This window comes from Poecilia formosa, unplaced genomic scaffold (assembly GCF_000485575.1).
Source record: "Poecilia formosa unplaced genomic scaffold, Poecilia_formosa-5.1.2 Scaffold388, whole genome shotgun sequence".
NCBI classification, from domain to species: Eukaryota; Metazoa; Chordata; class Actinopteri; order Cyprinodontiformes; family Poeciliidae; genus Poecilia; species Poecilia formosa.
The window spans coordinates 262,603-290,599 of NW_006800327.1; the positions used below are offsets into that span (position 1 = coordinate 262,603).

The window sequence follows — 27,997 nt, forward strand, 5'->3', positions numbered from 1 at the left end:
GACGGTATTTTGCTCTGTTTTCCCCTGAGGTGACAGAAGCACTTCCTATACATCTTCAAAGCTGACTATTTATGCCAAAAAGCAAAGTTATCTTCCCGGTGTGGTCGCATCGCGCGGCGGCCTCGGTTTCCAGCTGCTCTTAAAAGAAGAGCTTGATGTATAAGTTTTAATAAGAAGCAGCTGGCGTCAAGCAATGTTTGCATCCAATCTCCTCATCTTTAGGCTGCAGTAAGAGAAACTACGAGCTGCTGAAAATTTTATTTTACAGATGAATACACCTATTATATACCTCCCCCAACGCTGCTCATGCATGCATGTTTTTCACCCAAATACACACACGCAAACTCCCAAATGTGCCGTTGTGAGCGCCGAGAACCCAGAGCAATTAAAAGCAGACAAACTCTTCAAATGGGTGTGTGTTTTCTGTTTCTTTCCTTTTCTCCATCCCCCTCTTCGTGCAGCCAGATTGTATTTCTTTGTGCGGTGACAGCGTGCATCCCCGCTGCGCCAGGCCTCTCTTATCAGTATGCCGCGCTCACTTCCTCTCCAAACATGGCCAAAGCTTTTGGGAGCCACCAAGCTCCACTGATAAGATAAGAGACAAAGCCTTCTGTCTTTAAGGAATGCATAAAACGGAAATATTCCTGAAGGAATCACTGGGACGGAATAAAAGATGAGGAGGAACAGCAACTCGTATGTTTGGGAAACGAAATAAGGGGGGAGAAAATAAGTGACATATGAACCGTGAAGTTGGTGGAGGATGAAATTCACTTTTATTGAAGGAACAAAAATACACATAAGACACGACTGCACATCTGCCACTTGTGATGTGTTAGGTAAAGATGATCTGTGGAGCATATTTAAATACTTTTCCATGGCAACAGACTCTATGATTAGGGGCAAACAGGCAAAACTGCTTGCAGCACTTGGGATTGAGATAATACAAATTAAGGGAACTCTGGACGGTTGCCAAGGCGACGAACAGGCGGTGGGGTTAAAGTCCAACCTAAACACATCTTAAAGCTATTTTAGTGATGGCGGTGGGGGGAGGGGAGGTGGGAATCTGACAGCAGAGCTCTACAAATAATCGTTAGACCTGCGGAGAAGTGTGATCAGAGTTCAGAATCCCTCCATATGTCTGTGTGTGTGTGTGTGTGTGTACCTTTCATTGTTCCGATGTTTCAGTTTCATGTCTCCGAGGCGAGACTGCGAAACAATACAAACTGCTGCTTCAGTTTCACGCTCGTTATTTATTCTCGATCCTGTCGATTTCAATCTTGTTTTTAAAGCGACAAACGCGGCTTTGTTCTGTCCTGCCGTCACATTTTGCGGCGTATTCATTGTGAGAAACAAGAAAAGACGTACTGTGTTGTTGCTGAAAGGTTTTTCACATTTGAAATATCAGAAGGTGCAAAGTATCAAGAAGTCGTCCTACATTATCTGGATTCTCGTTACTGACATTTAGCTCATTAGTTTATTAGTTCAAACAGCATTTTGACTTGTTCCCGCAAAATCGCATTTAAAGTTTTTACTCATTAAACCATTACCATTTCCCCCCCATATTTTTAAAGGGGCTGTATCCATTTTCCTAGTCCCATTTTATAGCACAATCAACTAACTTTTACCTTCAGTTGTTATAAAAATGTTGTATGTATTGAAAGACATTTTACTTCATAATTTTACACCTTGCAATTAGGTCTCTGTCTCTTTAAAAACTCCAGTTTGTTCTTAATCTCCGCCTTCAGGGAGTCATCTCAACATCTCTCCTCTGTTGACCTTTTAACAACGTTTTTATTCACATTTCTTTAAAAGTAGCTCATATAAAGACCTGGGTACCTCCACGTTCCACCAGGTGTTTGCTAATTCCTGCTGGCTAGTCTGAAGGAGCTGAGTGGGATGAATGGACAGCTGAGTGGTTGCCACGGGAGATTAAACAATTTCTCAAACGTGCATAAAAGACTCATGGCAACAATCCAGGTTTGTTTCTGAAGGGGGCATAACATCTTATGACATGATGTAAATCTTAAATGATTTTGCATAACACTGCCCTTTTAATAAATGGGGAAAAAATAATCAGATTTTTAGACCTGATGAAGTTTGACTTACAGAAGCACCTTAAAGCAAATGATTGATATTGGTGTTAAATGTGATGTTAAAAATATGACATGAATAAAACTGAAAGGAATTTAATTAATAGTGAATGTAAATTAAAGCCTTTCTATACGACGAGCTGTGACTTTTAGAACATCAGTCTCTACATGTTTAGCCTTTCACTACCAAAATCCAACATCTAGAAAATGTTATTCATTGTTTTTAATCTGTATGTTATACCTGAATCTCATTGAGATGCACGTTGTACAGGAAGTGGAGCGCCTGGTGAGTCGGTTGTTACGACTTACAAAGCTGCGTCTTTACCAAAGTGACAGGAGGGATATCTGCTGCTGCTCCACACTTCATTTCTTTTCATTTCCTTCACAGAGCTCAAAAATACAGTTTTCTTTAACAAACAAGCAATGACACTTAAACTGCTAATGAAAGAGGCAGTAATAGAAATATTCAAAAGGTTGATGCGGAAACGTTGTTCAGGCGCTCGTTTAACTTGCTTTGTCGTTTCTCCGTTCAGGATTGGTTAAGATGACAAACTTCCGTTACAAAAAGCTTTTTGAGAACAGAAAATGGTTTTATTTGGTTTGTGTTGCTCGCACTGAACATAATTTGTGTGTGTTTGTGTGCGCATTGGGGTCGGTTGAAAACCTGATGGGAGTGAAAACTGACATTATTAAAAAGTGAGAGCAAAAGTTGCATTAAATGGGACCTATTATGAAAATAATTATTTTCCTAATTTTTATACTTCCATTTGGGTTTCTACTGCTTCTAAAAACAACCCGAGTGTTTTTTTGTTTTTTTTTGACAAGTTAAAAAATATTTTCTGATGTGTGGAAAATGAGCCGTTTTGAAAACCTTGTCACAAATCAGCAAGCACTGCCCGTTACCTAGCAACCCCAGAAAAGCCCAGCCCGTTACCTAGCAACGCCCAGCCTGTTGCATATCCTGACCTGTACAGGGAAGGCCACCTTTAAATGGACAAGAATGTTAAAACAGTTTAAAAGCCTAAATCAGATTAACTGAGGGCTTTTACAAAGAAAAATTATTTTATTTTTGTTTTTCTGCTTATAAAGTAATAATATACATTTCCTCTCCATTTACTTGGTCTAAAAAAACATCTTGTCATTTTGGAGTTATCTTCTCCAGAGTCAAATGACCACAGCATCTACATTTAGGAGGATCTGGAACAAACAGTCTGTAGTATTAAATTGTAAACCATTGCTGGAGTAAATAATGTATCCACTAATCTGACCCGGGGTGAGACTATAATCTCCACGGGAAGATCAATAGCGTTCTCACCTCCAGGCATGGAGGCAGGAAGCAGACGGAAAGCTGGCCCGGCTGTGTCTGGATAACATTTCACATGAAGCTAAGCTCAGATAATCATCTGATAAACTCGAGTTTTATTCCTAATCCATGTGTGTAGCAACTGTTAGGAAAAAATGGCACCAGAAAGCAAAACGCTGCACTTCAAAAATGTAGGTTCTCTAGGCTAAGTGTAAAGTTTAGTGGTTTGTAAACATTTTTCATCAAGTAATGGATAACCCATTACCCCCATAAATTCACCACACTGTGAATTTATAATCCCAATACACATGCACTATATGAAACAGGTTACCAAATCTACATATAATGTATAGTTCAAAAATGGGACTTGTTCCGCTTTTCCTCTTTATGCCTTTTGTAAAATGTTTTTTTTTTTCCCCAATATGTGAGCTTATAAGGAACGACAGGAAACGGTGTGACAGCAGCCTAAAGGAACGTGTTCACAAATAGATGTGCGTAGTACTACGTGTGTGACTGACTTAATGAGATACCAGCCATCAAAGTGTAAATGAACAGTTTATTAATGCAGCTTTCACCATGTTGTTGTACACACTGCTGTAAAAAAGTATTTTCGCCTTGCAGGTTTCTCTTGTTTTCACTTTCTTTGTCACATTGAAATGTTTGAAACCATCAAATGCAGTTTAATAACAAAATAACCTGAGTAAACTCAAAACACAGACTTGTGTGAAAGTATAATCGGCCCACTTGTTAAATTACAGATAAACTTATTATCCTTCAGAATAAAGAAATCACTAAAACAAAACATGCCTGACACAATAAAGAAGGATAAAGCAACACATGATCTTCAGATCTAAAGAAATTAAACAAGAATCAAATTCACTGACATCTAGAAAGGCTTACAGGACCATTTATAAGGCTTTGAAGCAAAGGTTAGCTGTTATACATGAATGGAGAAAATATGGCACAGTAGGTCAGGATTTCTGAAGACTTTTACCAGTCAAACATGGTGGTGGTGAGGAAATGGTCTTCAGGATCTGGACAACTTTCTGTCCATCCACATCATTTGAAATTGCCATTTTTCCATTTTGAGATTTATTTTCATTTCTCCAGTTTGCACAATTATATGGTCAATGGATCCAAAACAAACCACCAAGTCCACCAGCCAAAACTGGCTTTAAAAAATCTAAAATAACATTTAGACAAGGCCTAGTCAAAGTCTGTACTTAAAGTCAATGGCAATGGCCTTCAACGGTCCATTTGGTTGAATAGAAACCGTTCTCCAAAACTGTAAAAGACTCATTGCCAGTTATGACAAATGCTTAGTAGTAACTGTCAAACATTTTCAAATGTTTTTATAAGTAAATGGTTGATGAATTTACATATAAAATTCTTAGAAGTTTGTATGTAATTTATGAAAGTTACATGTTGCAGTGGCTGCTGAAATCTGTAAGGGGAGAAATACTTTTTCACATCATTGTAGATGCAGCAGCCATATTGGATTTTGAGGTCAGGGTTGATGAGAAATTTCCCGAAGTCAGATTTCCAACTTAAAGAGGAAATCTATTCCAATCTATTCACTTTTCTGACCTGGAATTAGGAAACCACCACAAACACAGCATTAAAAAAAGCTTTAAGCTTTTCTCTTTTAAATCATTATAGTTTTACATGGATGATTTTAGTGAGATGTCCCTGTGAGCTTAAATCAGTTATTTATTAGGAACCAAAATGAAATTATGTTTTTTTTGTTTGTTTTTGTTTTTTTACTTCTCAGTTTTACTTATCTCAGAATAATATAATAGCCTCTCAGAAAATAAGGAATCTTTAAATTCCTGACATTCCTATCAGAGTCAAACAACAAGTTCAGTGGTAATGGCAGCAAACAATTATGATAATACTGACAGTCATTCATCTTAATATCTAATGGCAACTTTTCAAGCTGAGGTTTGAAGGTGCTTTTTAAAGGGATTCGTGATCCTCATTATTTCCTATGAATAAAAGGAATCGGTTATTTTCAGGACAAAATAAACCGCAGACACAAGACAGCAGAAACCCACCGGCGTTCCAGACTGAATGATTAATTCAGATATTCTTCAAACCACCTAAAGGCAGAAGTAAGATGAGTTGACATTTCCAGTTAAAATCCCAGAGCCAATTAAAAGGTGTGACTATTCTCCATCACTTCCGCTTTGCCTTTTTTTCCCCCTCTCTCCTTTGGCCATATTGGTTTGCAAGGAGAACAAAATCCAAATCCTAAATTAACCATACTCTGAGAAATTCACATAACGGAAAACTAAATTCATTTACCAACTAACTGCCAAACCCCAGACTACCAGACAAAACGGACACAGATATGGCACGTCTACAGTCTCACTACGTGGACAGACGGTGGCTATCAGTCGGCACAACGCACAAGTGAAACATGTTAGTCCATTTCTACAAGCCTTAAAGCTACAGTACATAACTTTTATAAAAATATATTTTTACATATTTTTTTTAAACTCTCAATATGGTGTGACAGTATGGTATGAGACAATCTGGAAATAAAAAATCAAGCTTCTCTGTCTTCTCCCAGTGCCAACTAGAAACAACCAATCAGAGCCAGGAGGTGGGTCTTAGCGTTGTCAATCATCCTCTGTGTGGTGCAGCTAATCCCTCCTTTATGTATCTAGTTAGCATAGCCGCAGATGCCAGTGGATAAATGTTTTCCTGTAGCAGTAAGTTGTTTCTCAGCCATTAGCACCAAGTACACAAATCTGATTGACAGCGCTAAGCCCCTCCTCCTGGCTCTGATTGGCTGGTCTTGGTCAGAGGTGGTGCATCTCTTCAGAAAGCAGTATTAGCTCCGGGATGAGGTGGAGGAGATACATTTTTCACAGATTTTCTGTCTTGTAGCAAACCGTCACAACATGGTGGAAGTTTCAACAAATGTTTATAAAACATTTTTCATAGAAGTTGTACACTGCAGCTTTAAATGTATAAAGTGAGGGTTATTTTTGTGATGGATTAGAACTACACTGTGCACATACATTAAACATTCCAACACCAAGACTTTTAAAAACCTCCCTACAGGTATATAAAACTGAGTAGAAAAACATAACAAAGCAGGTTGGATCCACGTAAGAACTGACTGGGTGAAACATTTCATTTTAAATCACACAGTTTCCTCTGGTTTAATTAACATTGACATCAAGGCAAAAGGATGCTCTGTACCAAACACAGTTTACATGAAACCACTCCTAATTTTGCAGAATAAACCCTTCCACTGACCCACAGATGAACCGCTCTCTTCAACGCTGAAACAGTCGGCTCATCATCCTCCGAATTTAAAGGCTGGTGGGAGGAAAAACTTGCTCTCAGACAGAAATTGCACACTATTATCAAATTGCACCTCCAACACAGAAATTGCACTCATTACTGAAAGCCTGCACAACGTGGCAGCTTCCATTGTCCAAGAGCCAACCCCATCCTCCACTCTCCCAAATTCACTTGGCACTGAGCAGGCCGCTCCTGCTGGGCTGAAATGGCACTGAGTGATAAGAAAATCTAACCTAAACTGGTTTTCCACTCAGAGACCAGAGAAGGCCAGGCATTAAAAGAAATCTGCTTTTTAAAGGGAAGGCAGAGACTCGAATGGTGATTTGATAATCGACATGTTTGCGTGAGTTCACACTGGGCTTCAGTTTGGTTCAAGTTGAGGGGAAAAGTGCCCCCAATTATGCTTTAATGAACAGCTGCGCTATATTCAGGTTACTTTATTTGTAGAGTTTTGTAGAATTCACTGTTATGAGGAATGTACTTGTTCAGCTATGTTGGTAAAAGTAGTTTAAATGAGAGTTTTTCCTCATGTAATGGGTGTTAGAGATACAAATGAAATTCCTGCTAAAATATGTTTCATAATTGTCCTGTAATTGGTGGTTTTGGCGCCCCCTACTGGTTGCCTATAAATTCTATGAGAAACCGAGAACTCCTCGCAGTCGGTTCAGCGCTCTGCTGTGGTAAGTCAACAACTCCGGTTCTCTTCTCAGTGGTGTTGGAGGTTTGTTCAAAGGGTGACCTGAATCTCTGTTACATTATGCAGATCGTTAAGTTGACCAGTAGGGAGGCTAACTGCGCCATTTGTGTTTGTCAACCACCAATTGCAGTAAATCGCCTAAAATCCAACCGACTGGCCTCCGCTGTGTGCATGGCGGGACGGGTAAGAGGAGCCGTCACACTCACTGAAACATTTTAGATTTTAATTTGTATCACTAAACATTCAATGGAAAATGTGGGTTTGATTTTAAACTGGACTGGGAATTAATCTGAATTAACTGGACTACAATGAGCTGGATTCAGACTTAATCTGACTAAATGAAACGCTAGTCACTATTCTGATATGTAACGACAGTCCCTGACAAAATGCAATGTCTCAGTCATTGACTGTCTTCTATGACTTTGTATTTTTATGATGTAAAGTACTTTGACCTGCCTTGTGGCTGAAATGTGCGGTGTAACAGGGTTTTATTCAACTATATTATGAATGTGAAGTTTGTCAAAATGTTTGTTTATTTTAATTTATTTTGTTTAGTCAAGTTGTTTCTTCAGACATTTATTGGTGTTTTAAGTTCTGCTACACTGCTCTTGGCAGTTGGTGGTTACCATAGCGACCAGTACCTGGGTAGCTCCTCCCCCTTTTTCTGTTGCCGTTGGTAACTGTGGTTTGTATTAGAATCAGTTCTGTTTTCTTTACAAGTATTATATTTTATTTAAACAATTTAATAACATACAGAATTTCATGAGTAATTTTGATATGTTTTATGTTTTTAACTGTTATTTATATTTAATTTCACAAATGTTAGCTGCTGCTAACTGGGAGCCATTGCTCTGTAGTTTAGGGTTATTACATTGTGTTTAATGTATATGGGCAGAAGCCGCTGAACTGATGCTAAATGCCAACTTGATTTTCTCTCAGAATAAATAGAGAACCTGAATGTGTGTGTCATGAAGTCAACAAACTGAACATGAGACAAACATAAAAGGGTCACATTATACCAATAAAACTGATTGATTGATTTCACTGAAGACGACTCTGCAGTGATTTCAGTTTTTAATTTGGCAAGCACACCAAAGTTAAAATTCCTGGGTCAAAAGTCAAAATCTGTTATAAAATCCTAGATGTTTAAGTTTTCATGACCTTAAAGCAGCTTTTGAATCAGTTTTCAGGATTCAATCTTTTAGAGTAAAAACATTCAGTCATCGCAGTCGAATTTTATCAACATTTCCTTATTAAAAACTGAATGTTATGTTCATGTAAATTAATTTGAATCCATGTGGATGAGAATATAAGTGATTATAGACTTAACCCTTAACCTGGATATAGAAAACTGGAATTAACATGAGTTTTAGATGTGCAAACTCATTGCAACTTAAATATTGAACATTAGTTTGCATTTATAAGAAACTATCTAAATTACACCAATCCTTCTGGGTTCCTAATGTTGTCAGTGACTACACTCACAGATGAGGAAAACGTTACATATGGAAATATTATTTAACCTCTGCTGTTCTCTCTAAACAGATTAAAGTAGCTGATAATAATTATAGTCAGACCCTAAAGATCTTAGGGAATGATGGGACATTATAATTTACAGATTAAGCCATGTGAGAGCCACAGCTTCTGCCTTGTTTATAATTCAACACAACGAACCTTAACTTGTGATATTTTGTATTGAAGGCACTTGAATAGAAAAAAAATAGCTAATTGTTTGAACATTTTATAAGCTAAACTATTTCTAATCATAAATTGTTGAACTCTTAAATAAAGCCCAGTGTGAACCTGCTTGTTGTCAGGATTACCTGAAAAATGCCCGTATTTAATGTCACATCCAGAGTTTTTTTTATTTAATCAAACACTGGATCCGATTTAGCACTTAGCAGTGTGTCGAACAGCGTGTGTTCGGCGGTAATGGTCCTGAGTCGGCGGCTGTGTGAGCAGATTTTACCATCCTGATTAGTCCAGAGAACTCTGCGGGTCACCGACCCGGAAGTTCAAATGAACCAGAAGATAAAGTTGGACATTATGTCCCAGACTCGTTTGCAGAAGCAGGACACGATGAAACAAAGGAGCATTAGAGACGTATTGAGGAGGTCAGACTGACGGGAGGAGGACGACCCCGGTACCAGGGGTCGGTGTGGGTGGTCCGGTCCACGTCACAAGGCCAGAGCTCTGGCTTTGGCCGACGCCGCCTGCGCTCTCTGAACGGCTGCATGGCTGCTCTCTCTTCTTTTCAGCTGGTTGGTCTCAAACAGGCCCTCATGGCTGCCGCCTCGTCCGCCGTCCGCAAAGGTCAGCAGGCCTGCAGGAGAGAAAACCAAACGGGTCACAAACCGAGTCTCAGTCGAGTCACACTTTCTCACTCTGACCAGTAGAGTTTTACTCGATCAAGAACATGGCTGACCGACGCAGGAATGTTGTTTTCTACACGGCCGGCTGCTGTGATTTACGGAAGACCATTAGGGCCAGTAGGGAAAAAAAATAATTATTTTTTTCAGAATTATTCTTTTGTCCTCAGAAGTCAGAAATCTGAGAAAAAAGTCAAATCTGAGAAAAAAGTCATAATTATAAGATAAAAATTAGAATTTTGAGGAAAACTCAAGATTCTGAGATTATAGTTTCAAATCTGAGAAAGAAGTCAGAATTCTGAGAAAAAAGAAAATTGAGGAAAAATGTCAGAATTCTGAGATTAAAGTTAGAATTACGGGGGAGAAAAGTCAGAACTCTGATGTTATAGTTACAAATCTGAAAATCAGTTTCCCGCTCACTCTCTTGTCATTCCTAATTCCCAAAAGGCCAAAGGGAAAATGAAATGAACAGTTTCAATATGTTACATCAATATTTTGCCGTTAATAAAACAATCCTACTCAGGAACTGTTCAGTCCAATATAAAATAAATACCAGTAAGAAAAATCAGTTACAGAAAACCCACAGCGGTCTGACGCTGAAAGGCGAGTTTAGATAAAATAAATCAAAACCACATTTTGGTATAAAAATCAGTCTCTTTAGACCAGGGGTCCCCAAACTACGGCCCGCCTCCACATTTGGTCCGGCCCCCTGAACAATACCAGAGAGCATTCAGATTTTTTTTTTTCATTTATTGTATTTTCTGGTTTATATGTGGATTTTTCTTCAACCAGCAGGGGGCTCTTTAGCAGGGAGTGTGTAAACTGTGGGTGTTTTGTTTTGCATGGCGCATTGCTGCCATCTGTTGGGCTTTTAGGGAACTGCTTGACTTTTATGTTATTTAATCAGTACGGTTGTTAGCGGTAGAGCAGATGAACACACGTGTCTGTTATGAACGCCGCATTCCAGGTTGAATTCTTCGAAGAAATGCCTGTAAGTAGCAGCTTATACTTCAAAACGAGCCTTTATGTTAACATATGAGAAATTAATATATTATAGTTACATTTCCTCAATGGAATATATACTAGTTAGTCCCAGTGACCGTTTCACTCATGGTTTTTGCCCATGTGCTTTCTGGGTAAAAATCAATCGAGAAACGTGGACCCCCACCAGAGAAGGGAAAAGTTATGTGGCCCTCACAGGAAAAGGTTTGGGGACCACTGTTTTAGACTATTAGCATTTCAAATCAAGTTTACTGAAACCTGGTAAGTTATGAAAGCATATTAATTACTTAAACACAGCAGTTCAGTGAAAGCAACCTCAAAAACCCAAGAAGGAACAGATCAGCCACAGAAGAAGAGTTGGATTCTCTTATTCAATTACTTGGACTAACAAAGTTGTATAATCTGACAGAAAAAGAAATATACTAATAAATATAGTGGAAATATACTTTGCTACTGTTCTTCTGTTTGCCGTTGTTTTAAATTTATTTCTTTTGTCTGCAACTTTGTTTATTCTTCGTTCAATAAACTCAAAAGCAGGATTTGTATTTTTGACCGACAGGCTCTGCATTCTTCCTTAACGTAACAGTTTTGCTCCGTTGTGATATTTCAGACTGACTAAAAATTGACAACAGGTAGAAGACGTGAAGCTGCTGGTTTCAAACCGTTTGTCAGGCTCACTCTGTTGTCTGGTTCTCACCTGTCAGAAAACAGAGGGAATGTTGATGCTCCGTCTCTATTTTTACAAGCACAGATATAAGTCTGTTGTCACAGTGACACGTCGATCCGCCTTCGCCAGCAGCAGCATTCAAATAAAAACGTGTTGATTACCTCCAGTGACTTTGAGCCCAGGAGTTTCAGACCAGATAATTAGCACATCTCAATGTTGAAAACACACAAAATGCCTGCTTATTTATGTAAATTCACAATCAAAATAACAACTGTTTGTGGATGGATTCAGGTTGTGCATTGGAAACAAATCAAGGTTTCTCAATTTCTTTTTTTAAAACTTTGCATCTATTTTTAAATTGTTTGTTTAATGTTACCTGCAAACAAAGATATCAGAGAAATGGTTCACATACTTGGGTAGTAACTAGTTACATTTAGTCAATTACATTTATTTGAGTAACTTTTTAAAAAATGTATACTTTTAGGAGTACTTTTACTAGATAGTAAGTTTTACTTTTACCTCAGTAATGTTATTATGACGTGTATCTTACTTGAGTAAAACTCCTGGATTTTCTACTCACTGAATGGAAAAACTCAGACACACACCTGCAGTTTCCCAAAGTTTCTTAAGTTTTATTTTTTTATTTAAAGAAACTGATTTGGAAAATTTATTATGCCTGATTTTGTTTTTTTGTTTTATGAATTATTGTCATTTTTGTCCTCAATACCAAAACGTTCACTTAACCTTATATTTTGCTCCGTCTGATGTAATTTTTAAATATGAAATAATTGGTAATTTGATCAGTTATTCAGTACTTGACTAGACTTTTTACCAAATACTTTTTTACTCTTGAGTAATTTCTTGAACAGCTACTTTTTACTTCAGTAAAAACATGTTGAAGTAGTGCTACTCTTGAGTTCATGCATCAACACATCAGTAAATTTAAAGCTATGATTAAATGCAGTTTAGTGGTATAAATCACACTTGTGGTCTCCTGAAGAACCTGTTTTGGATGGGAATGTTTTTAAAAAGCAGGATTTGCTGTGGAGTCACAAAAATACAGTCAACTAAAAAAATGGTAATTTTTTTTTTTAACCATAATTTTTATTATCACAACAATGCCACCAAATATTGTGATAAACTTGTGGCACCCAGAGGGTTCTGGGTAATTGGATGTGCTTACCGTGGCCGTCCACACATCCGCCTTTAAATTCGCCCTCAAACTTCATGCCATCGAAGCGAGTGAAAACGCCGGCTCCCTGGAACTTCCCCTGCACAAATTCACCTTCATACCTGGAGGAAAAGCACAGAGTCAAACACGGCAACGCTTCCCCTGCAGCTGTGCAAACTGAACACCAGGGGCGTCCAAACCTTTTCCAAACATGGGCCAAAATCATGTGACAAAAAAGGAAAATTAAACTAAAATCACACAAATAAAAGTCACCTAGTTTTATTGTTCTTTGTAAGAAAGGAATTTATTCATCGTAGAGCCAAACAAAAAAAGAAAAATAGTTTTGGCTGCGACTAAACAAATTTGTCCCCAATTAGAAATGTCTTATTAGTTGACGAGCTGCTCTGTGTAAGGTGTTAAATATTAAAAATATAAATGTAGCCATTAGATATAAAGTTTATTAAATTTACATATCTAAGAGTGATGTAGTAATTCAATGTGACTGAATATAAATAAACAAGCATGCACATTCAAATATGTTAATTAAAAATAATCTACAAATTACTCAGTCATAAGAACATATAATTATAAAATTATATGAGCAGGCTCTTTCAAAACGTTTCAACACAGTCAATAAAAGCCGATTTGTATTCAGCAATAGTCTATGAATCAAAGCTGGACATCTTTTGTTGTGCTTAATGTTTATTGATAATTTTACACAAATTAAAAACAGCCACCTGTATCTTTCTTAATTCACAGCTGGGGACCAAAACATAAATAAAAATCAGTCCACGAGCCATAAATGGCCCCCGAGCCGCACTTTGAGCACCTCTGGTATATTATAACATATTTCATCTGCTGTTTTGCTGAAATTCAGCAAAAAGGTACCAACTTTACTGGAAACTTTCTAAACTTTGGGAGCAATTTAAAAGTCCAAACTTATCATGGAGTTTTAAAAAGTGTTGATACTGAAAAGTGAAGTTGAGACTGGAAAACATGTTTTGGTGATTTTCAAAGCCCTTGAAAAATAAATGAAATGTTTTGTCCAAGCTGGAGCATAACATACAGCCCTGAATAGGCTGTCCTCAGCGTATTTATGTTGAGCTGTGTCACACTTAAACAAGCAAACATAAGGGAACCGTTAACAAAAGCAGCTGAGTAGATTGAAGATTTTTATATATCTCTGTCAAATAAAGCCAATTAATTTTAGAAATCTTCTCAGAAGAATGAACGGAGATTATGTGTCTACCTTGGAATGCTGGGCGGCTAATGTAACAGAAAAGGACAATTTGAAAAAGAGTCGAAAGGTCAGGCGATGAAAACGCTTTACTGAGGATAAAAGCAGGTCTTTTAAAACATCTGTTCTGCACAGTATTTTTCTCTTCTCCACTTTTTTCTGTCTGTTTAAATGTAGAAAGTGCAGATGAAACCTTTAAAAAGATGTAGAAGGTGCACCAGTTCACAGTTTACCTCAACAAGATGAATATTAGATGCATTTTATAGACAGTTACGATTGGAATGACGCATCTGGAGCATTAAGAACCAATAAAGTGAAGTTATTCTTCTGTAACAACTTGTTCACATGAGGAGGAATTTAGGCTTGGACTTCCTAACAATGCAGCTTTAATAATTAAAGACTTGCAGGAATTCCTTTGTGTATTATTGTTGTTTTTTTGCAGAAATGATCTTTCATTTGACACAACCAAACAAAGACATCTAGGCTTTTTCATGTTTGTTTTTACTTTAGTGTTGACTTATGAACTTCAAAACTTTGATCAAAAGTTATTAAAGATATCCATAGTTAGGTCTGACAATATTTTATTTGAGAAACATTTATTTTGATTTTGGAAAAACATATTACCGTGTTTATGTTGCAATGCATCCTGGGAAGGTGACGCTACAGTCCAGACAGAACAGTAATTCCTGATTTTTGCCAACCCAGAAGGAGAAAACATTTTCTCAAAATTATTAGGATAGTGTTTTTCAAAAACTTTAAGATGCTTCATTATCACCTTAAGCATCATTATCTTCCACTTTGTTTGGATTTTTTATTGGCTCCTGCTAATGTTGTTGGCTAAAGCTAGCACAGTAAGCACCAGCTTACAAGCACAATGTTTAGTTTCCATCACCAGCTACATTGGCTACTAAACAACGATGTGACAAACGGACTCAGCAGCTCATGTAGCTACTTATAAAACGAGTAAATATTAAAAAGTTGTGGCCCCAAACTAAAACAGATGGAGTGGAAACAAGTCGGAACCCACAGGAAGCTACTCTGCTGCGGATGATAAAAAAATATGATGCAAAATTATCAAAAAGACCAAAGAAACTGATGAAGATTTCTGCTAAGTTTATTTCTATTGATCTGCTCCATGTTGCACTGCAAAAAATAGATTTTGGAATAGAATAACCCTTTTTTGTCAGACCTCAACTAACTAAATATAAATAAATAACAAGCATGCAAGCATGTTTTCACAAAACAAGGAGATATTTTCAAATATAAATTTTTCCTAAGTGCTGAATTAAGACAATGCAATTTGACATATTGATTATAGCCTTCTGCTCTTTCTTAGAAAGAACCATTGAAAAAGGTTGTGTATTGAGTGTTTTTCTTAATATCAGAGGTTAACATTTTTGCATCGTGGCGATCCTTCATTCAGTGAAACCGTGAACCTCCACTACCAGATCAGCAGCTGCTGCTTCTCTTTCCTGGCGTCTTTCTAATCTGGCATTGTGTTAGCGAAAACCTAAATGGAAAAACTTGCAGATAACTTTCACAATAAGCAGAGGAAGCACTCTATTAATCTAGCACAATCCTAATGATTTTCTAATCAGAACAAATAAAGTACTGTAATTCATGAAGGACACGCGTTGAGGCACGAACCTGGATCCATCAGGAAACACCAGAACGCCGCAGCCGTTGAACAGGCCGTTCTCAAACTGTCCAGTGAAGCACGTCCCGTCGCTGAAGATCAGCTGACCCAGGCCGTGACGCAGACCTGCGGCAAGTTACACAATAAGAAGCAACATTTATAAAGGCAAATGAGGAGCCAGTATGGTAAGAATGAGTAAATCTATTTATTAACCTAGCAGGACCAAAACTAACTAAATATATTGTTTTCAAAAAAACCACTGATGGAGACCTATTATGTAAAATTCACGTTGCATGTTTTTGTTCTTCCATTTGGGTTTCGTTGCTTCTATAAAAAAAAAAAGACAAAAAAAAAACCCCAGCCATTTTTTGGCAATAAGTTCATGTTTTTTTGTATCTGGTTGGAAGAATGTTCAGAATATAATGTCACAAATTAGCAAACGTTGCCCGTCACCCAGCAACCCCAGCAAAGCTCCAGCACATTTGGTCAGCTGGTTTTACCACTGTATGCACTGTACTATGGCTGCTGGAAAGACAAGATTTACCATCCAGAAACCACTTGCTGCATTCTTCTTGGTTGTGCAGGAGGCTCTACTTCTGCTTTTCAAAGAAGTGCATTTGTATACTTATTAATTTGTTTGAAATGAAAATGGCTCCATATTGGGGGGCGTGGCCAGCAGCAGCTTACTTGGATTTAAAGGAAAACAGGCAGAACTGAACAGGTTGAAATCTCAAAACCTAGGAATGATTGTGTGCAAAAAAATATAATGAACATGTTTTGTATAGGCCACAGATCTATTCTAACCTGTTCACGGACACATTACATGAATTTCCTTCTAATTCATGTAAAGCATTTAGAACTGCCTTGTTGTTGAAAATGTGCTATATATATAAAATTACCTTTAAATCTAGTCTTATTTCATAAAACTTTACCAAAAATCAAGTCTTTTGGGTAAAGAACAGAAAATAGCAGATTATTTGTAAGATAAATTAACCACTAACAGGTTTTTATAAAGTTCTTCAAAAACACAATCTGCCTTTTCTAAAATCTTTGTTAAATTAAAAACACCAACAATCCATCTATCCATCTCCGCACTCATTAGTGAACAAAACCCAGAGAAACTTAAACTCCTCCACTTGGGAAGAGCCTCTTTATGTACTTTTTTATATATTATCTGGGTATGTACAGTTTTACCTTGGACACATTATAAAAAAGGACAGTTATGGTTCTGGAGTAATAAACCCAGATCTCCGGTAGATGTAATAACGGACTGCTGAGTTGGTGTCTTTCATGGAGCGTAAGGCCTTGCAAAGTTTGGGTTCTGCCTGGCATACAGAGGTTATGTGCTGTGATTTTATATTTCCTCTTATTCATTTAACAGACTGTCCATTTACCATAACCAGAGACGGAAGAATCTTCAGCTCTTCCTCTGCCAGCACAAGTCTGTGGAAAATAACTTATATTTTAAGCAACGGGGGTGACAACAGGACATATGAGAAACTTTGTTGTTGGAATAGTGAATGCTATTTTTGCAATGTAAAGGTCGTTGCAAACTGATTAAATGTTTCCATTTGATGGTGTGAAAAATCCAAGAAACTGTTTCCTACAGTGTCATCATGGGACCTGCAGGTTCTTACTATGAATGGTGTGAAAGTAGGTGCCTCTACATTCAGAATAAGACTGCACACGTTTAACTTCCACAATAACTGCTTTTTATGTGGACACATTAAAAGGATTTGAAGCAACAATGTTTGCTTCATGTCTGCTCTTTTTTTTTTTTTGGTAGTTTTGACTAGATTGAACTGTTTAACCCTCCAGCACTTTTAGAGCGACGTTCAGGAAGAGCACGGCAGATGTCACGGCCGGTCAACCAGGTGACCCATCACACACACACACACACACACACACGTACGCACACGCACACACACAAACTCAAAACCAGTAACCGGCCAGAACCGCGCACAGTAAAAATCTGAGGTGGGGTCCAAACAACACTCATAAAACTACACTTGAAACTGCGCTTGTTCATTTTTAGTTTACAAAAAGATCACCAAGCCGGCAAATAAGCAAAAGATAACATTTAGGTTTAGGACATACGTGTGACAAGATGTTTTGACACAATCTTTTTTTCTCCAGAATTCTGTTTATATTATAGAGGGTTAGGAAATAAAAAGAAAAATCTCAAGGTGCGTACAGCCGTACAGCTGCAGGCGCTACTGTCTACAACACAATCACAGAGGAGCGGGTCCGTTACTGTGCTGAGGACGACCTGGTATCTTCCTAGAGGAATAGGATTTAGAGGGAGCTCACAAAGTCCCATGAAACTGAGAAGAAGAGCATGCAAGCTCTAGGAGGGTGGGGTTGGGGAGAGCTAAGAGCAGTTCAGGATTTACTGGAGGAGGGTCCTTGGCAAAGGGTGAAGACGGGTAGAGGCCAGTGAGCATTGTCCATTGCTCCCAGCTAATGGCAAAGTAAATTAGGCAGTCCATCTGTCAGGGCTGCTTAAAGAGCTGCTCTCTGCCTAATCTGAGCAGGGTTTTCACAAGAGATTTGGCAAAGCGATTTGGCAGCTTTGCCCTCCATTTTCAAAGTCCTTCCTTCCTGAAACTCCCTGTGTCCATAGAAGCTGGTGCAGAGATCAGGATGGCTAAGGAAGAGGGCCAACAGCATTTCAAGTCCAACTCTCCATCATGCATGAGCCCTGACAAGTGAGCAGCAGCCTCTGGCAGGCATTTCATGGACTGGCTGCTGAAATCCAACAATCTATGAAGTGTCAACGAGAGTGCAATCATCTGGCAACAAACACCATCGGTAGTGTCTTCCACAAAGCGTGACAACAGATGCGTCAAATACAAATGGGGTTATTGAATATAATAAAATCAAGTGGCAGCAGTTTACGGATCACAATGAATGCAACAGTTTATTTTTCGCTCAGAGCACACATTATTTACAGACTGTTGAAGCTAGGGACAGCCATTTCCTCGTCATCTCCTCGGTTCGGTCCCCTTGGAGCAAACAATCTGTCTCCCAGCTTCTTTATAACGCCTCTCTCTTAGCTCATGTTGGGTCATGGTCTCTGGCTAATTATGGTTTAGCTGAATTTGTCCGGCTTTTATGTCAATCAATAACGGTAATGCATAGATGTTAAATGACCGCACAGGCAAAGAACAGTAGTAAATGACTACTGGCTGTGCCTTGGCTGCTGTGGATGTACCGGTCCTACTTCCTGTAACCTGATAGCCCCCGGGCTCGTCTTGAGCCAGCACTTGACTGAATTATTCATACAACATGGAAGACCTCTGTCTGACACACACCTACATGTTTGTGTGCAAACAGTGACTTTGCATGCAAAGACAGAGACGGTCTGTGTTCCTGACGAACACCGTGCAAAAGAACACACACACAAGCTCGCACACAATAACATATTACTGTTCGCAGTGTTAATTCAACATTTCACGCTCAAAAAGAAAAGGATGTGTCATCACACATATTTTGGATGTGGCAGAAAATAATAGCTTCTCAGGGAAAAGCAAATGAGGTGCTGCAAAATGGAGTCCCAGCAGAAAATAAAGGTGTGTAAATATTTGGAGATGCACAAAGAGGCATACTTATGATTTATATAATTATTCTACTCTTGTGTAATGTTTTAGGAGATGAGAACACAGAACTGACATCACATTTTTCCTTCCCATATGAACTGAGAGTTTGAGTAGTTAAAAAAATACAGAAAGATCCCACACACAGGCTGTTCACCTTTTCTAAAGATATCTGGAGCTGTACATAATCAAATATCGCAGATCAACAAGAACTATTATACAGAACATAAATATTAAAGGTAAAGTGCCCTATAAACATTTTTCGGGTGGTTTGGATTTCCAAGAACTAAGATTTTGGTGTTTTTGTGACATTTAGGAGGTGAAAGATACTGAAATTAAGTTTACAGTGTAATCATAATCAGTTTGAAACCGTTGTTTTGGTCATAATATTTAATAACTAATGGAAACTGAATCTAAACAGTTGTCTAGATGTTTTGGCAGACCAGGACAACCTTGTATTATTTGGTAATTATAAAGCTGAGCAAACAACAAACGCACGTCAGGTTCCACAAGGCTTTATGTTTGGGTCTCTGATATTCAAATCAGCTTGAGCAACAACGGTGAGGAGAAAACGTACAAAGGAGATCAGAGAATCTGGAAACGCAGCGAGGAAACCGACAGACTTATAACTGCTGGGAAGGTGGATGCATGATTAATCAGGAAAAATCAATGCAGCCTGGGAAGAACCTGGGAAGAGCAGGAAAACGGATGGAAGTCGACCAATAAACAAAGAGGAAGCTGAAAAATACACAAACGAATTAAACTGAACCAGAAACTAAGGATGGTGACACTTTATTTGAAGGGTTGTGCGTAAGACGTGACGGTGTCATAAACATGACATAACGCCTGTCATGAACATGAAGGAGTCTTCATGAATGTCTGACTGTTGTCATGACCTGTCATTTGGTAAATGATGACACTTTTAATGGAAATGTGACGTTTTTGATGGACTTTTAATGCAACTGTGCTTTAAAAGTGTCATTATTTACCGACTGACAACAGTCATAAACATTCATAAAGACTCCTTCGTGTTCATGGCAGGTGTTATGTCATGTTTATTATATTCATGTCAGTCTAATGCACACCCCTTCAAATAATCTGTTACCCTAAGGACTTATGCCAGAATAAGATGGTAGTAAATTACAGATATCTTGTGACTATTTTGAATAAGTTAAAATTTACCCACCATTCAGAGTACCTGCAAAAAACAGAAAGGCCATAGACTTAAGAAAACTCGCAAAGTTTCAGGTTGATAAGAAAACAATTACTCTATTTTATAGATCATATATTGAATCTGTGCTGACATTTTCTCTCTGTTGGTTGGGAAATCTTAGTATTAGGTCACCAAATGCACTCAGTAATGTATATTACTCTGCTACATATTACTCTAAGTGTATTGAACACTTACAGAACTGTTCAATAGCATCGAAAAGTTATTTTAGTTTTTATGTCTTTTTATAATCACACTTGGGACATTACATTTGGGACTTAAATCTGAAATTTGAAAACACAGAGCAGAACTAAAGAAAAATACAAAAACAATGTACAGAACATCCTTAACAATATGTAATAATCAACAACCCCAATCAATCTGCTTAAACGGCACCATTTTCCATTCACTCCACAGCCTTACACCTCTTTCTGTTGGTGCATCTCTTAGAATCCCGAAGACGTTTGAGGTCGCAGTGTGAAAAGAGTGAATGAAAGGTCACATGGACTCACGTCTGTACAGAAACTCTTACCTCCAGTCTATCGGCCTACGCAACGCTTCCACATCACTAAACACATTCACCGAATCCTACAAAACTACGGCAAATCAAAGAGTTGGCTGTTAAATGTTGAACTGACAACAAAATAGTTACCCAATTATTACTAACATTCATTAATATGCAAAGATCTTACATGAATAAATTAAAAAGACATATTGCACATTTTTAATAAAATATGTGCATAGGAGATGGACAAACAAATCTCAAGAAAAAGGTCTGACTTCTGCACACTTTCAAACAAAGACCATTTATCACTGCAGAGTTTCAGTAACGAGACCTTCCTGTGTGCTTGATGTTTAAATTAAGTGTTAAATATGTACATATTTATTGTAATTTAAAGTTAAAGGAATGAACAACAAGATGCATGACGGCAAAAGAAAGCCACGCTGCTTCAAACCGGTAGTGATTTGTGAACCCAACATGCCTCCGTGCCACAAAACAAAACAAATCTCAATTGTGCTGATGTGAAAACAAAAGCAATGAAGCATTTCGATGAATCGCCGCCAAACCAGTTTAGCAGTTTTAGTTAATTGTGTGCAGAGCATATGTTTCTCCCTCCAGTGTTCGAGCTGCTGAGGTGCCAAACTTTTGTTCTTTGTTTAACCTTACCTCAAAGGTTTTCTCTGTGTTTTAGTCAAAGTGCAAATATGAGTTCAGGTAGTGCGATGCGGCGTCTCTGAAGGCTTGGTGGCACCAGATGGTCTCTCCGTGCAGATTAGTTACTGACTTCAGTTTGTCACCTTTTCTTTTTTTACTCTGGCTGTTGCTGCTGGTTGCTGTAAAACACAATCTGTCTGTGTGCGAGTGCAGATTTATTTAAAAGTAGCTTTTTCTGCAGGGACTCGGCTAATGTACACACATCTTCATCCTAACTCTCCAGTCTAACATGAAACTCGACTTTAATTAAAAGCTGCCTCAGTTAACTTTGTTTTATCGTGTTTACTGGTATCCTCTGTTAACCACTTATTCTAACCGATATCCTCCAGACAGAAATTCAGGTCATCAGCTCAGTACTACTGTAATTAAAAAAGCTATCCAGTGGTGCAGCAGGTGGGACTTAAGACATATGTATCTAAATTAGCCATGAGCCAGAAACGGCTATTAAGGTAAACAACCGTCTACTTCAAAACCTTATGGCAGCAAAGTGACAAATAACATAACTGAATAGATCTTAAGAACTTCAACTTAAACCAAGGAGTTCTCATTGGGTATAATTTATGTATTATTCAATACAGAATATGGACAATGTTTCAGCTAGTGATCCTTTGCAACTACGTCACTTTATCATTCATCATCAATAACAGATGGCGCCTGGAATCGCCATCCGTCAAAGAGCAAATATGATTCAGGTGGTGCGATGCGGCGTCTCCGAAGACACCAGCAATTCAACAGGCCGACTGAAATTGTTTTTCAAAGTTAATTTTGCCAGTTTATTCATGGTTTCTATTTGTTTGAGTCAAGCTAATTTGTCTGAATGTAATGCACCTGGTTGGGGCTCATGGTCGGCGGTATTTACAGAAGTTGGAAATAGCTAGCTTAGAAACCGACCCATATCTCCTCCCTCCTGACGTGTTGATCAAATCAACAACTCTGTCTGAATTCACACCGCATGATTTATATCACTATGTCATAAATAGTGTTTCCCATTAAACTAGAGCAGCATTAAAAACGTACAAAAGACGAGATGCTAACCAGTTTTTTCCATACATGCTAGGCTACATGACGTAACACCAACACTGTCTCCATGGTTACTAATGGTTAGACAGTGCCTTCTCCATAATGTAGTATTTGATATCTTTCTAATCATACTTACTTAGAAATTATGTGAACGTTAATTTTCTTACCTTGTACAAAGTGTTCGCTGCAGATTACACCGAGGGCTGACGGTCGTTATGATTAACGGCTGCTATCCTCCGCCACCATGTTTCCTCATTAAAAGTCATAAAATAAAATTACATCCTTGTGTGTTTGTCCGGCCGACCATTTTTAAAGTGAAATCAACTACATAAAAGCGATATTAGGTTACATATGTCTATTTTTAGACTAACTTTAAAGAAGTGCATTGGCTGTTTAGACGTCAGTCATGGCGGAGTGGGCGGAGTTATGGAGAGCGTGACGTCACGTGCAAAGGGTCAATTGAAAGATTCTTGATAACTGAAGACTCGCTTATCTAGATGTTATTTTTCTAGAGTTATACTAGCTGTATGGGTAAGTGAATCTAATATTGAATTTCAGAGCCAGATAGCTGTGAAACTGAATGGACTAATTAATTCTAATATCATTTGAATGAATATATATTTGAGGAATACATTCATGGTAACCACGATGGCATTATTGGTGCTGGAAAAGGGTGTAGTAACAGGGAATGCTAAGGCTAGTTTTTGATTGTGTTTCATTGAAATAGTGCAATATAACATATTTTTTATTACATTGTAAGTTTGCTCTCACTCTGTAGTCTTTTTCGTATTTGTTGCTATTTTATTTTACCTTTGTGTGAATCTGTATGCTTCCATTTATGTGTCACTTTGCAGCTGAATTTCCACACTCAGGGACAATGGAAGATATTTCTATTCTATTGCTTTTCATTAATCAACAAAAATAAACTGCAAACCTGGACTGAATTGTACAATAATTTTAGACTTTTAGAACACAGTTTGAGATTTGCAAAACTTTCATTCTGTTTATGAAATCAGAATAATGGTAAGTGTTTGCTTTCCTCAAATGACATCTGATCTTATAAACCCAAGATCTAAGATATCTCTTAAGATGCACTTAAAGAAACTCCTTTTTCAATATAATCACTAAAGAAATCAGCTTTTATGATGAAATATCCTAAAATGACAATGTCAAATTTATTTATTTGGCACTTTTAAAAACAGGTTACACAATACAATAAATTGATGGAAAAAAAAAAGTAAAAAAAAAATAAATAAATATAAAAAAAACCCCATCACAACAGAAAAGTCCCTGTGACCCACATTCAAACCCAAAAAAGGTAAATCCTGATGAACTGTTCATCTATACATGATTCTTTGAGTCCTTTCCTCATTTTGTTTCAACATACACTTCAGTTTAGGGTATTTGGAGATTATGGAGGATCATCATAAGTTGTATTCACCACAAATCTGGAACAAACTTCCAGAAAACTGCAAAACATCCGAAACCCTGAGTTCCTTTAAATCAAAGCTAAAACCCCACCTGTTCAGAGTTGTTTGATTAGCAGCGAGTTAAATATTGACCAGCATATTTGATGTTTGCTTGATTATTTTGAGGAGGATATTTGACAAACTGTAATGTTTACTCCTTGTTTCATAATTGATGAGTGTGTGATGTTTTTATGGTGTAAAGCACTTTGAACTGCCTTGGTGCTGAATGTGCTACATAAATAAACTTGACAAGTTGAGCACATCAGACCCACTGATGTTTAGATGTCTGAAATAAATAGATTTTAATGTAGTTGTCTATGAATTCCTGGCATGTTGTTGTTTATAACTGGAAATTTTGCGCTTGAGCTCTGCGCTGGAGGGCAAAAAGACGATTCTTTCACATGCCACGAAAGCCGCGCTGCAGCGGTAGAACGACACCGTTAACTAAATGAAACCTGGAGATGTAGGTATGATTAATTCAGCGCAGTGTGCCACAGCAAACAGGAAATTAACGCAGAAAAACCATTGAAGAATAACTCTAAATCACTCGCAAATGACAACACCACCACTATATCAGGATTCAACACCAAAAACACTAAAAATATTTCCCACACAAAGAACAGAACAACCAGTTCATTAGTTTTATGTTTTTGGCTTGATTTTGCAATTATTAATTGCAAAATATAATATTTGTGTTAGATTAGAGAACATTTAGTCTAAATGACTAAATTTAGTCATTTAGACTAAATGTATTATGTTTTTAGGCTTGATGTTTATTTTTGTGATTATTAATAAGTGATAGCTACTGCTGCTATTCGTTAAGCTAACACTGCTGTGACAGATTAGTCAATTTAAACCCCTGCTCCACCGATGATCTGTCAGAGTTGGTGTTTATTTTGTAACTGAACTGAAATGTCAAATTCCACATCACATCTACGTGTTAAAGTTGTCAAAGTCAAGCTAGCATAGCTCCACAAATGCTGCAGCAGATTACAACTATTAAAGTTCATTATATGGTATTCACTTAGCTTGGAGCCAAATGAGGCATTAATGTCTTAGTCAAATATTATGTGAAATGAAAGCGGTGATGGAGGATGGGTGGGGATGGAGCAGGTGGACCTTGCCTTCTTTCCACTCTCCATGGTACTCCTCTCCGTTGGAATAGGTGAAGGATCCTCGTGTCAGGGTCATGGGTCCCTCTGGCACACAGACGGTTAACACACAATAAAAATCATTAGGAGCCACTGACGTCAATCTTTGACTTCCTCACAGTTGCACACGCAAAGCAGGGTTCTCTGTCAACACATTAAGGGTTGTTGCTAGTTACTTTGATATGGCTAAGTGCCTTCAGAGCAACAAAACTCAGATTATTACTATAACTGTATAATTCAGCATTACAATTGTCCAAAACTGGATGGGAGCACCAATATAATTATTTATTCTACTCTATTCTAAACAAATGATCACGTAATAATATTAAACAGCACCAAGCTGTCATCTTAATTTACAGAAAGAATAGAAGCTTATGCAAACATAATCACTAACATCTTCTTAAATGTGGCATGTAACTTTTATTTAAATATGTTTTTTACATATTTGTTAAAACTGTTACCAGGTTGTCACAGTACAGTATGAGACAGAGAATCTGTGGGAAATAAACCCCTGTCTTCACCCAGTATTAGCTACAAAAATACACTGCTTGGTCAGAAAGAACCAATCAGAGCAAGGAGGAGGGTCTTAGTGCTGCTAATCATGCTTGTGTATGTGCTACTCACAACCTCCACTTTGCTCTATGCTATTCCACTTCTTCCAGATAGTGTAGCTTGTCGTAAATGCTAAGGTTAGTTAGCATGGCTACCAATGGCGGCAGATAAACAGTTTTCCAGTAAAGTTATTTCTTTGCCATCATGCTAATGAGTGCTAATCTCTTATTAGCACATTGGCGTACGTGAGCATGATTGACATCGCTAAGACACTCCTCCTGGATCTGATTGGTTGTTTTTGATCTTGAATGGTGCATTTCTTCAGACGCCAGTAGGAGGAGGTGGAGGGGATTGAGTTTTTCACAGATTATCTGTCTCATAACAAACTATTATGACATGGTGACAGTTTTACCAAATAAGAGGCACACTGACAGACAACCATGCATGGTAGGACATTTAAATTGCACTCAGGTAATTTGAATTCCCTAAGTGCAATTTGAATGAATCTAACCATGTTTTTGGACTGTATGAGGAAGCCAGAGTAACTGGAGAGAATCTGAGCATGTGCAGGGAGAACATGCTAACTCCTTGCAGAAAGAATCAGGCTGGGATTTGTACTCGGGCTACAAACTTCACCACCATACAGACAAATATTTATTTAAATGGAGCTACTTGCAAATAAATGGCCACCTCTGGTTTACAGGGAAACAGGTTTACATGCACATATAACCATTTTTCTGACATAAAATCAGCCTAAACTTTAATTCTTTCAGTTAAGTTAGTTCTCCCAAATGATTTCTATTTGCAAAATGCCAACATAACAAGACAGAATTATTTTCACTTTGATCAAATTCAGAATTTCTGCAAATCAAGCTGTGTGACATACAGCTTCACACATTAGTTGAAGCTCGAAGGGAGTTTGGGCCCAACCAGAGTAACTGTCCAATTTTTAACTGCCAAATACGGACAGGAGCTTCTTAAAGAGACAGTAGCCTATTTCAAAGGGTCAGACACAATGCAAAGTCAAATTTATTCAAGTTACTTTGATATAAACTGCATTTTCATAACAGTCTAAGGCAACATACAGCTTTGGAAAAAAATTAAGAGAAAATTAAATGATCAGTTTCTCTGATTTTACTTTTTATAGGTTTATGTTTGAGTCAAATGAACATTGTTGTTTATTCTATGAACTACTGACATGTCTGTGAAATTCCAAGCAAACCTTTAGTATTTATTTGGTCAAAAATAATGAAAAAGATGCAGTGCTTTCAGACCTCAAATAATGCAAAGAAAACAAATTCATATTAGAAACAACAATATTAATGTTTTAGCTCAGGAAGAGTTTGGAAATCAGTATTTTGTGGAAAAACCAGCAGGTTTTCAATGGGGTTCAGTGCAGTGGAGACTTCAGTTTTACCAGAGCTGGAAAATACATAAAATAAACAACATCCCCCTTTTTGATGTCATATTGATTTAATTATTTGTTTTCACATATTGTTGACTACAATTTGTTGCAGAACATTGTGTATTAATTAGGTATGGTTGCTTTGAGAAATTCAGCTTTTCTTCATTCCTGTATTGACATTTTTACTCATTTATTTCCATCTGCTTCGTCGCAACGCAAAGAGAGATTTCTATCTGATTAAAATGTGCGTTTATTGTAGTTTTTGTTGTTTCATCATCTCCAATTAGGCGGCATACACGCCTTAAATGAGCTCAGTGGTGAAGTAAACGGCCAGGCCCGGTTTTTGGATCAGGCCCGGTGTCAGAACAGAGGGGAGGAGTGCTGTGTATCCCTCCATCTAATGTTGCCACAGTAACGGCGCCCTAATCCCTCACATCTTGCCGGCATGACGCTGGCAGCCACACACACACGCAGCGCGAGCACACCTGGAGAAATAAAGGAAACGCTTTACCTGGTTAATTAAAGAGACATTCAGTTCTTTCTCTCTACATCTCTGAAAACAACGCGGCACTTCATCTGCTCCACTCCGCGACTATTAAGCCGTTTCCCCCCCTCTTTCATGTTTTCTTCCTAAGAATTGCCTCAGTGGTCTTCCAAAGATCCCCGTTCTGATTGGCTGCTTCTACCCCACCTCAACTCAAGCTTCGCGCTCATTGGCTCCGCCTGCAGGTTACCAAGCCGTCCGCAGCGGACATCTTTGCTGAGGGCAGCGGGTTCAATGACTTAATTAACCAAAGTGCTTCTTCCTGAAAACGTTTGCCCTTGCCTTTTTGTCTTTCTTTATGTGCCTCCCACCATCTCTGTTTGGTTATAAAACGGAAGCAAGATTCC

The 27,997-nt window shown here is 37.9% G+C and overlaps 1 protein-coding gene across 1 annotated transcript; it reads right to left on the bottom strand.

The window, feature by feature from the left end:
- Window positions 1-8,305: 8,305 nt before the first annotated feature.
- LOC103154492 (MORN repeat-containing protein 4) lies at window positions 8,306-27,944 on the bottom strand. Its single transcript, XM_007575784.2, has 5 exons — window positions 27,618-27,944; window positions 25,123-25,197; window positions 15,499-15,613; window positions 12,627-12,736; window positions 8,306-9,728 (listed from the first exon to the last, which is right to left on the bottom strand). The coding sequence occupies exons 2-5, from the start codon at window positions 25,187-25,189 to the stop codon at window positions 9,583-9,585; spliced, it is 438 nt and encodes a 145-aa protein (XP_007575846.1). The 5' UTR covers window positions 25,190-25,197; window positions 27,618-27,944; the 3' UTR covers window positions 8,306-9,582.
- Between the last annotated feature and the right edge of the window lie 53 nt (window positions 27,945-27,997).